The sequence below is a fragment of the Phyllobates terribilis genome, unplaced genomic scaffold (assembly GCF_046119375.1).
Source record: "Phyllobates terribilis strain yellow unplaced genomic scaffold, ASM4611937v1 Scaffold_3__8_contigs__length_932513732, whole genome shotgun sequence".
Classification (NCBI taxonomy): Eukaryota; Metazoa; Chordata; class Amphibia; order Anura; family Dendrobatidae; genus Phyllobates; species Phyllobates terribilis.
This window is the reverse complement of record NW_027362763.1, coordinates 361845352-361858972: the sequence shown is the minus strand read 5'-3', so window position 1 is coordinate 361858972 and position 13621 is coordinate 361845352. Positions and strand designations below refer to the sequence as shown.

Below are 13621 nucleotides of genomic sequence, written 5' to 3'. Positions count from 1 at the left end.
CAGTTGGCGCTCGGAAGTGCCGTCTGCACAGTCAACACTTGCTGCGGTGTTATTGGGGTTCGGTAACGTCAGCTGTTCCCCTGCTGTGTTCACGGCAATTTCTCCTGCTCTGTCCATATTCACTGTGCTACTTATTTAAAACTTGCTCCAATTACACCTCTGGCTCCTCCGTTTTTAGTATTTACCCTGGGCTCCAACACCGCCAGTTGGCGCTCGGAAGTGCTGTCTGCACAGTCAACACTTGCTGCCGTGTTATTGGGGTTCAGTAACGTCAGCTGTTCTCCTGCTGTGCGGACGGCAATTTCTCCTGCTTTGTCCACATCCACTGTACTACACATTTTAAAGTTGCTCGAATTACACCTCTGGCTCCTCTGTTTTCATTCTTATCCCTGGGCTCCAGCACCGCCAGTTGGCGCTCGGAAGTGCCGTCTGCACAGTCAACACTTGCTGCGGTGTTATTGGGGTTCGGTAACGTCAGCTGTTCCCCTGCTGTGTTCACGGCAATTTCTCCTGCTCTGTCCATATTCACTGTGCTACTTATTTAAAACTTGCTCCAATTACACCTCTGGCTCCTCCGTTTTTAGTATTTACCCTGGGCTCCAATACCGCTAGTTGCTGCTCAGAAGTGCCGTCTGCACAGTCAACGCTTGCTCCAGTGTTATTGGGATTCAGTAACGTCAGCTGATCCCCAGCTGTGTGTCCGGCAAATTCTCCTGCTTTGTCCACATCCACTGTAGTACGGATTTAAAACCTCCTCCAAATACACCTCTGGCTCTTCTGTTTTTAGTATTTACCCTGGGCTCCAGCACCGCCAGCTGGTTCTCGGCAGTTCCATTGGCTCTTGTACCTTCTGCTACCCATCCGGGTTCCAGTACCGTCAGCTGGTTCTCGGCAGTGTCTTTGGCACGGGTACTCCCTCCTGCCCAGCCTGGTTCCAGCACGCCAGCTGTTTCCGGGTAGTGTCAACGTCACTTTGCCTCCAATGCGTTGTCCTGTCGTGTTGCGGTCGGGTTAGCCGACTCTATGGTGCCTGCAGTTTAGGTGACTCCTATGTGGGCTGCGGGATCTGGCAATGAAGGCTGGTTCCATAGTGCCAATAGGACAAGCACCCTCTGTAGGACTGTGGGTTTTGGTAACTGCGGCCGGCTCGCGGCCTTGAACTTTTTTTTTACATGGGTACCTTCTGCTACCCATCCGGGTTCCAGTACCGTCAGCTGGTTCTCGGCAGTGCCTTTGGATTAGGTGCCTCCTTCTCGGTATCCAAGTTCCACCAACGTCTGCTGGTCCTTGGTAGTGCTTTCTGGCACAGGTACCTCCTGCTTAGTAACCGAGTTCCAGTAACATCAGCTGGTCCTCGGTAGTTCCATTGGCTCTTGTACCTTCTGCTACCCATCCGGGTTCCAGTACCGTCAGCTGGTCCTCGGTAGTTCCATTTGCTCTTGTATCTTCTGCTACCCATCCGGGTTCCAGTACCGTCAGCTGGTCCTCGGTAGTTCCATTTGCTCTTGTATCTTCTGCTACCCATCCGGGTTCCAGTACCGTCAGCTGGTTCTCGGCAGTGCCTTTGGATTAGGTGCCTCCTTCTCGGTATCCAAGTTCCACCAACGTCTGCTGGTCCTTGGTAGTGCTTTCTGGCACAGGTACCTCCTGCTTAGTAACCGAGTTCCAGTAACATCAGCTGGTCCTCGGTAGTTCCATTGGCTCTTGTACCTTCTGCTACCCATCCGGGTTCCAGTACCGTCAGCTGGTCCTCGGTAGTTCCATTTGCTCTTGTATCTTCTGCTACCCATCCGGGTTCCAGTACCGTCAGCTGGTTCTCGGCAGTGCCTTTGGATTAGGTGCCTCCTTCTCGGTATCCAAGTTCCACCAACGTCTGCTGGTCCTTGGTAGTGCTTTCTGGCACAGGTACCTCCTGCTTAGTAACCGAGTTCCAGTAACATCAGCTGGTCCTCGGTAGTTCCATTGGCTCTTGTACCTTCTGCTACCCATCCGGGTTCCAGTACCGTCAGCTGGTCCTCGGTAGTTCCATTTGCTCTTGTATCTTCTGCTACCCATCCGGGTTCCAGTACCGTCAGCTGGTTCTCGGCAGTGTCTTTGGCACGGGTACTCCCTCCTGCCCAGCCTGGTTCCAGCACGCCAGCTGTTTCCGGGTAGTGTCAACGTCACTTTGCCTCCAATGCGTTGTCCTGTCGTGTTGCGGTCGGGTTAGCCGACTCTATGGTGCCTGCAGTTTAGGTGACTCCTATGTGGGCTGCGGGATCTGGCAATGAAGGCTGGTTCCATAGTGCCAATAGGACAAGCACCCTCTGTAGGACTGTGGGTTTTGGTAACTGCGGCCGGCTCGCGGCCTTGAACTTTTTTTTTACATGGGTACCTTCTGCTACCCATCCGGGTTCCAGTACCGTCAGCTGGTTCTCGGCAGTGCCTTTGGATTAGGTGCCTCCTTCTCGGTATCCAAGTTCCACCAACGTCTGCTGGTCCTTGGTAGTGCTTTCTGGCACAGGTACCTCCTGCTTAGTAACCGAGTTCCAGTAACATCAGCTGGTCCTCGGTAGTTCCATTGGCTCTTGTACCTTCTGCTACCCATCCGGGTTCCAGTACCGTCAGCTGGTCCTCGGTAGTTCCATTTGCTCTTGTATCTTCTGCTACCCATCCGGGTTCCAGTACCGTCAGCTGGTTCTCGGCAGTGTCTTTGGCACGGGTACTCCCTCCTGCCCAGCCTGGTTCCAGCACGCCAGCTGTTTCCGGGTAGTGTCAACGTCACTTTGCCTCCAATGCGTTGTCCTGTCGTGTTGCGGTCGGGTTAGCCGACTCTATGGTGCCTGCAGTTTAGGTGACTCCTATGTGGGCTGCGGGATCTGGCAATGAAGGCTGGTTCCATAGTGCCAATAGGACAAGCACCCTCTGTAGGACTGTGGGTTTTGGTAACTGCGGCCGGCTCGCGGCCTTGAACTTTTTTTTTACATGGGTACCTTCTGCTACCCATCCGGGTTCCAGTACCGTCAGCTGGTTCTCGGCAGTGCCTTTGGATTAGGTGCCTCCTTCTCGGTATCCAAGTTCCACCAACGTCTGCTGGTCCTTGGTAGTGCTTTCTGGCACAGGTACCTCCTGCTTAGTAACCGAGTTCCAGTAACATCAGCTGGTCCTCGGTAGTTCCATTGGCTCTTGTACCTTCTGCTACCCATCCGGGTTCCAGTACCGTCAGCTGGTCCTCGGTAGTTCCATTTGCTCTTGTATCTTCTGCTACCCATCCGGGTTCCAGTACTGTCAGCTGGTTCTCGGCAGTGTCTTTGGCACGGGTACTCCCTCCTGCCCAGCCTGGTTCCAGCACGCCAGCTGTTTCCGGGTAGTGTCAACGTCACTTTGCCTCCAATGCGTTGTCCTGTCGTGTTGCGGTCGGGTTAGCCGACTCTATGGTGCCTGCAGTTTAGGTGACTCCTATGTGGGCTGCGGGATCTGGCAATGAAGGCTGGTTCCATAGTGCCAATAGGACAAGCACCCTCTGTAGGACTGTGGGTTTTGGTAACTGCGGCCGGCTCGCGGCCTTGAACTTTTTTTTTACATGGGTACCTTCTGCTACCCATCCGGGTTCCAGTACCGTCAGCTGGTTCTCGGCAGTGCCTTTGGATTAGGTGCCTCCTTCTCGGTATCCAAGTTCCACCAACGTCTGCTGGTCCTTGGTAGTGCTTTCTGGCACAGGTACCTCCTGCTTAGTAACCGAGTTCCAGTAACATCAGCTGGTCCTCGGTAGTTCCATTGGCTCTTGTACCTTCTGCTACCCATCCGGGTTCCAGTAACATCAGCTGGTCCTCGGTAGTTCCATTGGCTCTTGTACCTTCTGCTACCCATCCGGGTTCCAGTACCGTCAGCTGGTTCTCGGCAGTGCCTTTGGATTAGGTGCCTCCTTCTCGGTATCCAAGTTCCACCAACGTCTGCTGGTCCTTGGTAGTGCTTTCTGGCACAGGTACCTCCTGCTTAGTAACCGAGTTCCAGTAACATCAGCTGGTCCTCGGTAGTTCCATTGGCTCTTGTACCTTCTGCTATCCATCCGGGTTCCAGTACCGTCAGCTGGTCCTCGGTAGTTCCTCAGCTTTCTTGTACATTCTGCTACATTTCCAAGTTCAAGCTTTTTGAAATGGTTCTTGGTAATCACTCTGGATCTCCCTGACGAGGACCCTGAAGACGAGGACCCTGAATACCAACCCTAAGAAGACGAGGACCCCGAAGACAATGACCCTGAAGACGAGGACCCTGAAGACCACCCCGAAGAAGACGAGGACCCTGAAGACCACCCCGAAGAAGACGAGGACCCTGAAGACCACCCCGAAGAAGACGAGGACCCCGAAGACGAGGACCCAGAAGACCAACCCGAAGAAGACGAGGACCCCGAAGACGAGGACCCCCGAAGACGACGACCCTGAAGACCACCCCGAAGAAGACCAAGAAGATGACCCTGAAGAAGTTGACCAAGAAGACAAAGAAGAGAAGACAAGCACCAAGATACAGAAAAACAAGAGACAGAAAACCAAGAAGCAGAAATACAAGAAGCTGCAGAACAAAAAGCGGAAGAACATTAAGCATAAGACTAAAAATCAGAGCAAAAGATAATATCTAAATTATAAGCAGAAGATGACTAAGCAGTGTATGGGGGTGAGTCCGTTCCTCCTCGTGGTGCCCCTGGAAAAGACCTGCTGCTGCAGGCCAAACTGAACGCGGACAAATCCTGTTGTAAATCTTTTGTGACGGGCAGAACGAAAGGTGTAATGTCCAACCTTTTATAGATAACAACTACAGGAATGCCTGTCACAAATAAGAATATGATGAAGAAGAAGAATATGAAGAAGATGAAGAAGTAGAATATGAAGAATGTAAAAAAAAGAATAATACGAAGAAGGTGAAGAAGAAGAAGGTGAAGAAGAAGTGGATGAAAAAGATGCTGAGGATGATGAAGGAGAAAGTGTGGGAGAAGTAAAAAAGAAGGTGAAGAGCATGGAAGTAGTGAAACATAAATATCTGACAAAATATAAAAATACTTAACATAGTTAATATTTCCGTAACTCAGAACATAATAAAAAAATATTAATTCCTGCTATTCCATTTGACTGGGCTAAACCTCTATGCCTTTATTGTCTCCCCCACCTCCCCCAATACATTCTACATTATTCTTAGTTGTTTTCCTTCATGTAGAAATAACCTACAAGGAAAGAAAGGGTTTATTTTAATTCCGATATTTATGTCCCATTGACTTGCATTGGTTTCCGGTATCGGAATCGGCGATATCCGATACTTTTTCGGTATCGGTCCGATCCAATCCGATCCGATATTTCCCGATATCGGAAGGTATCGCTCAACACTAGTTATGAGTTAAATACATGTTCTATGAAACTCAATCTTGACAAAATTGTGGAAATTGTTCTTGTGTCGAGTAAGACATTGATTTAAATCTTACTTTTCAAACTTTATTCATTTATGCTGAGCACTATATCTGTCTATCACACACTGCTTGCACCTCCATGTACCCCTCTATGACACACACCTTGCACTCCCATGTACTCATCTATCATACACAGCCTGCACCTCTCATGTTGTATCTTTAGCTATAAATTACTTACTTTGCTCTGCATTCTCGTCTTCTCTGCGGCACTCTATAATCTCCACCTACCCCTATATCACATACAGCTTGCAACCCCATGTAACCCTCTTTCACACACACAGCCTGCACCCCCCATGTAGACAAGCTTTCACCCCATGTACACCTCTATAACACACTCATCACTTGCACTCCCATGTTCCCCTCTCACACACACAATGTGCACCCCCAAGTACCCCTCTATCACACACACCTTGCATTCCCATGTACCCCTATCATACACAATCTGCACCCCATATGTTCATCTATCACACACACAGCCTGCACCCACCATGTACCTTTCTATCACACAAAGTCTACACCACCATGTACTCCTCTATAACAGATAGCCAGCACCCTCCATGTACACATCTATTACACACAGCCTTCACCTACCATCTGCCACTCACAGCCTGCACCCCCCATGTACTCCACTATCACACATAGCCTACACATCCACCACTATTACACCCACTGCGTGCACACTTAATGTTCTCTTCTAACACACACATAGCATGCAACACCATGTACCCATTTATCACACAAAGTCTGCACTTACCATGTACGCCTCTGTCTCACACACACAGCCTGCACCCTCAGTGTACTCCTCTATCACACACAGCCTGCACCCTCAGTGTACTCCTCTATCACACACAGCCTGCACCCTCAGTGTACTCCTCTATCACACACAGCCTGCACTCCCGTGTACTCCTCTATCACACACACAACCTGAACCCTTGGTACCACTCTATTACACATGGCGCACACCTATACTTGAGTAATCAAAGTGTTCCATCGAAATGCTGTTTCTGTTATGTATAAGAAGAAAGCCTCTGTATGATACAGAAAAATTGTATTGAAAGTGTATTTCCTGCTATCAATTGTCATAGTTCTATATCAGGAATTCCTGCAAAGAGGTTTTTTTTTATCTTTTTACATTGGATTCTGGTCTCCCTGATTTTTCATATATTTTCAAGGTTCCCATACCATCAAACTACTTGTGGCCTGAATAGGGGTAGTCAGCAAACCCCCAGATAGTTTACACACACTCATGGGTACACTAACTGGATGCTTTGGGTCAGCAAAGTAAACCTAGCCATGAATGGCCCCTTACACAGATACACCTCAAAATAATTTATAATCAATTCTTCAGATTTAAACATATATCTATGATGTATTAAGGGATAACCTACCTTGTAAGCCAGTCTCAACCTTTATAAACTTCCAACCAATGATATCGGCAGATCATCATACATGGATAAATAGGGTATGAAATTAAATATAACATTTATTGAGATTCAAACACAATGTATATTGCAATAAATGTACTGTATCTACACTATATGGGTATAGAACACCTGAATTATTACACAGGATGTGTTCTTGTATTGGAGATGCAAAAAAGAAATAGGAAATCTAAAACATATGAATCATATGCACCTTATACTGCATTCATACAGGTTTACCAAGGGTCTCCCAACAGCCTCAAACAGCCTGTACTCATACCACAACAAATGGATGCGTGAATCCAGCTTTCATTAAACTTTTTTGGGGAAAAAATAGAAATGATTCTTAATTCTATTTTTGCAGCAATTTAAATACCATTCTAATTGATTCTTCTGAATCTTTTCAATATACATATAGCATGAGTTAATTATCCACTTACATGCATACATTAAAGGGGAATTCTTCCTCACATGGAAATACCTTCATAAACTATAGAGCCGACATGCATTGCACCGTTTCTAAATACCATAGTACATGCTAATTATTGTGATGCTATGCTATGATCCTTCTCTCTATGGGGACGTTGCGTCACAGATCAGGGTATGTGGCTTCCTCCTGGCTTATAGTAAGTCAGCCCCTGATAACATCCCCTTCCATTCACTCAGAGATCAGGGGTTGAGGCCAGCTCCGCCAAACTTCAGGTCCTGTGTAATTCAAGCTCTGTGCTCTGCATGCCCGAACACCCCTTCCACTTGGGATCTCTGCCTGCTATTTCACACCTTTTTCAGATTCTGATGTGTTCCCCCAGCCTGAGGAGAACATCCTAATCTCAGCTGCAGCAGGGGGAGCAGTGAGTGGGAAGGAGTCTGAAAGATGCTGCAGCAAAGATTAGGATATTTTCCTCAGGCTGGGGGGACACATCAGAATCTGGAGAAAGTGTGAATTAGCAGACAGAGATCCCAATCAGGGTGGATTTGATTTAAATCTAACTGATTTAAATCACAATTTAAATCACGATTTAAATCACTAGTCAGTAAGGCTTGATTTAAATCAGTGATTTAAATCAAAGTTTCTACCTAAACTAGTTCTTGCTACTTTAACATGCAAGTAGATGAAGATTTTTAGAATCACTTTTTATATTACTTTTTTCTCCCCAGTTTAATGGGTTAATCATTCATATTTGGACATCACTGTTCTGTTGTACTTAGGAAGGAGAAAAATAATCCTGACCTTAATAACAATTTAAATAGATTTATTCAACTGAAACAATAACAACATTACAGCATAAGTTATTTGCTTAAACAAACATCCATGTTTGTTAACTAATTTGGCTAAACAAAATATATATATATTTTAAGAAACTTAGACTGTCAGCCCAGCCGACACATGAAAAACTTAAATACTACTGTCCCTGCTGTCCTCTGTAGCTCACTCGTCGTCATCTTCATCATCATCTTCTTCTTTGTTCCTATTCATAATCTGGAAAAGAAAAACAAGCTTTCCTGCTTTATTGGGTCCCAACCGATTTCTCAATTTAGAATGAATGAGTCCAAAGGAAGAGAATATTCTTTCAACGCCTGCAGAAGAAGCTACTGCTGTTAAAAGTGAAATCATTACTTGAACAGTCTCTAAATCCAAGCGCTTAAGTGACTTCCACCAGTTTACTGGTGTGACCTTCCTTAAAATATCTTCAGCAAACATATATTTCTTGAATGGTTCCCCCTTAGCTCTGAAGTTTATTATAGTTGGCATTAAAGATGGATGATTGCTGGATACCCATGTCATAGCTAACTCCTCTTCCTCAGCACTTAGGTTTTGACCCTGATATTGGATATTGACAATATTTGCCAAAAAATGAGCTGGAGTCAGTGCTTGTCCCATTCGTTTGTTTACTGCTTGTAATTTAATTCTGTCCATGTGTAGTTCTGTTTTTAAGTGTTCACTCAGTTCCTTCCAAATTTCAACAGCATCCGCAATAAAACAGCTATTTTTCTGTATTTAGTTTTAAGCTTGAGAGATGGGTTTCAGGAAGCTCAGCATATGTTCAACATTTCTCTTAAGCCCAATGTTGAGGATTTTGGCCGTGACAGTGCCATCTATTTTATCTCGATTTTCTTCACAAAGTGTCATCAGAATAGGCCAGTTTTTGATATACTGCTCAAAACAGTCCACCACAGAGTTCCATCTAACATCTTGTGGGAGCGTTAGCTTGGTTCCACCCAACCTTTTCAGAGCTGCTGCAGCAAAATGATTATTACGGAAGTATTTAGCAATTTCAACAACATTAGCCTTTATTTTTGGAACACTTAAGTCTTTGGCTAAGAGGTGCAGCAAATGAGCACTGCAACCATATGTTATTAGCAGCTTTGTATTCCCTCCCTGCTCTTCTAAATTTCTTCTCATCTTGGATACGTTTGCAGCATTGTCAGTGACCAAACTGCGTACTAGACATTTGAATTTTTGTTCACATGTTATAGCTTTTACTGCCACTTCTTGTAAGTATTCTGCTGTGTGTGCATTTCCTGACGTATCAGTTGTTTGTGCAAGGAAGACTTTACCTTCTTCTGTTGTTATACAAGCACATACAATAGGATCATTGTGGACATTACTCCACCCATCAATACTTAGGTTAACAATTTTACCCTCCAGAGCTGTTGCACATTGCTCCATTTCTCTGTCATACACTTGATCCAGCAGTTTCCCTGCAACATCAGCTCTGCTGGGTGGACTGTATCCTGGTCTCAGTGACTGAACCATATTAATGAAATGTGGGTTCTCAGTCAGACGGAAAGAAGAGTTCGTTGCATAAATAAACTGGGCAATTTTTTCATCAATCAACTCTTTTTCTAATCTGCTAGTTCTTTTCACAAACCTATCTATGGTGGTTCCAGGAGGTAAAGGTTTTTTCTTCCTTTTGGGTGATGGTGATATGTGGCTGTGGGTGTCTGATGATGATGCTGCTGCTAATGAAGCACTATCCTGGATGGATAACTCTGAAACTGTAGAACAGGATGATGGTGATCTTGGAGGTGGATAGTTTCCAGAATCCATGAATTCCCCTAAACAAAAAAAGTCAATGCTGTTATTTTATTGTTTATACAATTTCTGCTTATTGTACACAACACATCACTGCCCCTGCCCCAAAAGGAATATTTGTTTTTCTTCATAACTGTACCAAATGACAGTAACATGCAGTAATAATAAGAAATATAATTTTTCTCACACATGACAGTTCAGTCTTTAGAAATAGGATTCAATAAAAATGTTTACCAACAGATCCTGCCTGTTCAGAAGTGTTTCTTTGGTCATCTTCATCACCGCACTTCTCATGATGTTGCCTCATTCGCGCCACCAGGCCTTGCATCTCTTTGTTGCATTTTGCACGCATGCCTGCCTTACCGATAGGCGAAGGAGCTTCATTAAAATATTCCCAAACTGGGTCTCTTTTACGGCCTGCTGCCATTATAAGGAAAGAATGTAATAAACCTCAGATCGTACACACAAACAGATCCAGACTTGTCTGTCTGTGGCTATGCTGCAGTATTGTGCTCAAAGTTTCACTTTCATTTTCTTGTCTGCTTGCCCTTCCTCTTCCTCACACTTAGATTCACAGTCTTCTTGTGTTGTGCAGATCTATTCCACTCCAAACAATCAGAAACATATTGTCTAACTTCTTGGACTTGGCACTGAAGGGGTTGATTCTGTATTCATAGGTTTGTAGAACAATAGGATTGAGGTCTTTTTCTCAACTCTGTTCATGTTGTAACATTTTTGCCGTGAAGAAGAGGCTGGGACCTCTGCGGAGTCAAATTCAGTTTTGAGAACTGCGTAAGTAAAGCGAGCGTCTGTGATAATATAGGAGAGAAACTGCCCACTAATCCTACAGAAACCTCTGGAAGAGCATGGCATTGTGAATGTTACACATATACAGCCTTTATTCTACTGAGTTAAACAACTCAGCTTTATCTCATGATGGAAGAACCTTTGTATGGTAAAATATTTTCCTCAAAAAGCAGTTTATTGAAAAAATCCGATTTAAATCAAAAAAATCCGATTTAAATAAAAAAAATCCGATTTTTTTGATTTTTTTTAAAAAAACATTGATTTTTATCCACCCTGATCCCAATTGATCTCAAATTGAACATGGAGAGGAAATCCGGGCTGCAGCTGCTCTCTTACTTCCTCTTCATGTTCAATTTGTACGAAGGCGGGACAGTGACTCCAGCACTGATTGGGCGCTTGGCTCACGTGTCACAACACCACACAGAGGCCCCCGGACCGCAAGTGCCAACACGACTGGAGCAGCACCGACACAGGAGGTGAGTATAAGCTTTTTTATTTTATCAGGGCCAAGCGTGGGGTATGAGAGGAGTTGTCCAAGTAGTAGACAACTTCTTTAAGTATCAGACACATCTTAACACCAGCTTTTAAGAGAAGACTGCAAGAAACTTGCCTTTATGGTCAAAATGCTTCAAAGAAATTACTATTGAGGACCACAAAGAAGAAGAAGAGACGTGTTTGGGCCAAACAACACAGGACTTGACAATAGATAATTAGAAATCTGTACTGTGATCTGATGAGTCAAAATTTGAGATTTTTTATGTCAACCACCATATCTTTGTGAGACTCAGAAAAGGTGAGCAGATAGTTTCTACATGTGTGTAGTTGCTATGTTGTTAACACGCTTGGTGTTTTATTACAAGCTTAAGGCACGCTTACCCAGCATGGCTAACAAAGCATTCAGCAATGTCATGCCATCCCATCTGATTTGCACTTGGTAGTACTAACGTTTGTGTTGCAACAGAAAAATAGCCCAAAACACACCTCCAGGCTAGGTAAGGTCTATGTGCCTAGGAAGGAGAAGGATGGGATGCTGTATCAGATGACATGGCCTCCACAATCACCTGACCATAACCCAGTTTGGATCGATTGAGATGAATTTGATCACAGAATGAAGGCAAATCAGCCAACAAATGCTCAGTGCCTCTGGAAACACCTTTAAGACTGTTGGAAAGCCATTCCAAGTGACTTCTTGATCTAGCTGCTTGACAGGATGCCAAGGCTGTGTAAAGCTGTCATCAGATTAAATAAAAAAAAATTTGGTTTATTTCACACGTTTCTTTACCCTTTGTGTGTTCTTTTGTGGTTTTGCTGCTTGCAGTCTGAATCTTCAATGTGCACATTCCAATAAGAACAAAGAAAACTACAGCATGAACAAGAGAACAAGATTTGAACAAAATTGTAACCAGTATTGTATGTGTGCATATACATACAGTATACACAATATACATACACACATCTATCTATCTATATAAATAAAAATGTAAATGTTCGTTTGTTCAAAATCTTAAATCTCGGAAAGTTTTGTACGCATGTTTTTATATACCTACTATGTTTTTATATACCAGCTGTTGGACGCAAAAGCAACAGCAAGAGGGAGGTGTTACAAGCTCAGTCCCAGGCTGATTCTCCCTGGCCGCCCGGCATTCTTTCCCCCTTAATGACATCTCATTCATAAACCCCTTTCCTTCTCTTTCATTCGCCCCAGCTGCTGCTGCCTGTGCTCTGCTTCTTTCGTGTCCCCCATGGGGGTTGGAGGGTAGGGGAATAACGAGACTGTCTGTTTGAGGCCGAAAGACGCTGCTGCTCACCACCACCTCCGCTTGAGAGGCGGCCGCCTCTGCTCTCCGGCAACGCTGTTGCTGCAGAATCTTCTTCTCCGGCAGGTGACCTTATTTCCGACTGCACAACAACAAGCAGGGGAGGGAGGAAAGGAGAGAGGGAGGCTGTGTAATAGTGGGGAAGGGCGTAGCCTTCCCTTGGTACTGAGATAGGTAAAGGAAGTGTTCCTGAAGTCGGACCTCTCTAACTGTGGTAGACCAAGCTAAGTGGGTTAGCTTTAGTGGTACAGTTAGTAGAGTAGAGGGGGAACTTAGTGCCTGATCAAGCCTTGAGTAACATAGAGCTTGTTCCTGGCATAATTCCTTGTGGGCTGCAGTACCTGTAAACAGCCACAAGATGCCACTGTTCTGGGTGCAGATGTCAGGTTGAGTCAGCTAGCAGGGTTACAGACAGTGAGGAGTTAATGCTGTGTGATGACAGCTCACCGAGGGTGGGCACTTTAGGAAAATTCCTGCTTAAGTTTCCAGAAAGCAGGAGGAGTCACCCAGTAAGAGACAGGACAGAGAATCCTACAGGCAGCCTGAGTATATTGGCTGCTAGGGTAGACGGGAGCTCCATACCCTCTGACAGTGGGATCCCCAGTGTGCAAGTCTCCCTACACAAGAGCACGAGTCCTGTTAGCCGGCCGGAGAAACTCATCAGAGGTAGTGAGGACCCGGGGCACTTTTAGTCTGCAGGAAGCAGAGGAAGAGAAATAGGACTCCAGGCTAAGACGTGGGGGAGAGATTGGATCCAGATTACTGTCAGTATTAAAGAAGAGTCTCTTGGGCTGGAGATAGAGTCACAGAGATGCTTCATTTAAAGAGGGAACCAGGGCTGAAGATGTTGCCAGCGCCTGTGAGAGAGATGATAGCCTGTCGGGCCTTATCCATTATATCTGCCTGTAAATATTGTATATATTCCTCTTCCCCAAGTAAAGTTCTGAATTTATTGCTGCCCTGGTCCCAGAAGAGAAATGCCTGGAGACAGCCGCGATCGGATGGCTTGAAGTAAGTGAAGAGCACCACATACACAGCCACACTGCACAGGGAGGACACGTATTGTCTGTAGGGTGCCATAGCGAGTGGGGGCTACAGTTCGCCC

General features: G+C 45.3%; 1 protein-coding gene across 1 annotated transcript; it reads right to left on the bottom strand.

Annotated features, from left to right (window-relative positions):
* Positions 1–8091: 8091 nt before the first annotated feature.
* On the bottom strand, positions 8092–10442 carry LOC141258129 (uncharacterized). Its single transcript, XM_073673134.1, has 2 exons — positions 10127–10442; positions 8092–9915 (listed from the first exon to the last, which is right to left on the bottom strand). Exons 1-2 carry the CDS (start codon positions 10317–10319, stop codon positions 8861–8863), a joined length of 1248 nt encoding a protein of 415 aa, XP_073529235.1. The 5' UTR covers positions 10320–10442; the 3' UTR covers positions 8092–8860.
* Between the last annotated feature and the right edge of the window lie 3179 nt (positions 10443–13621).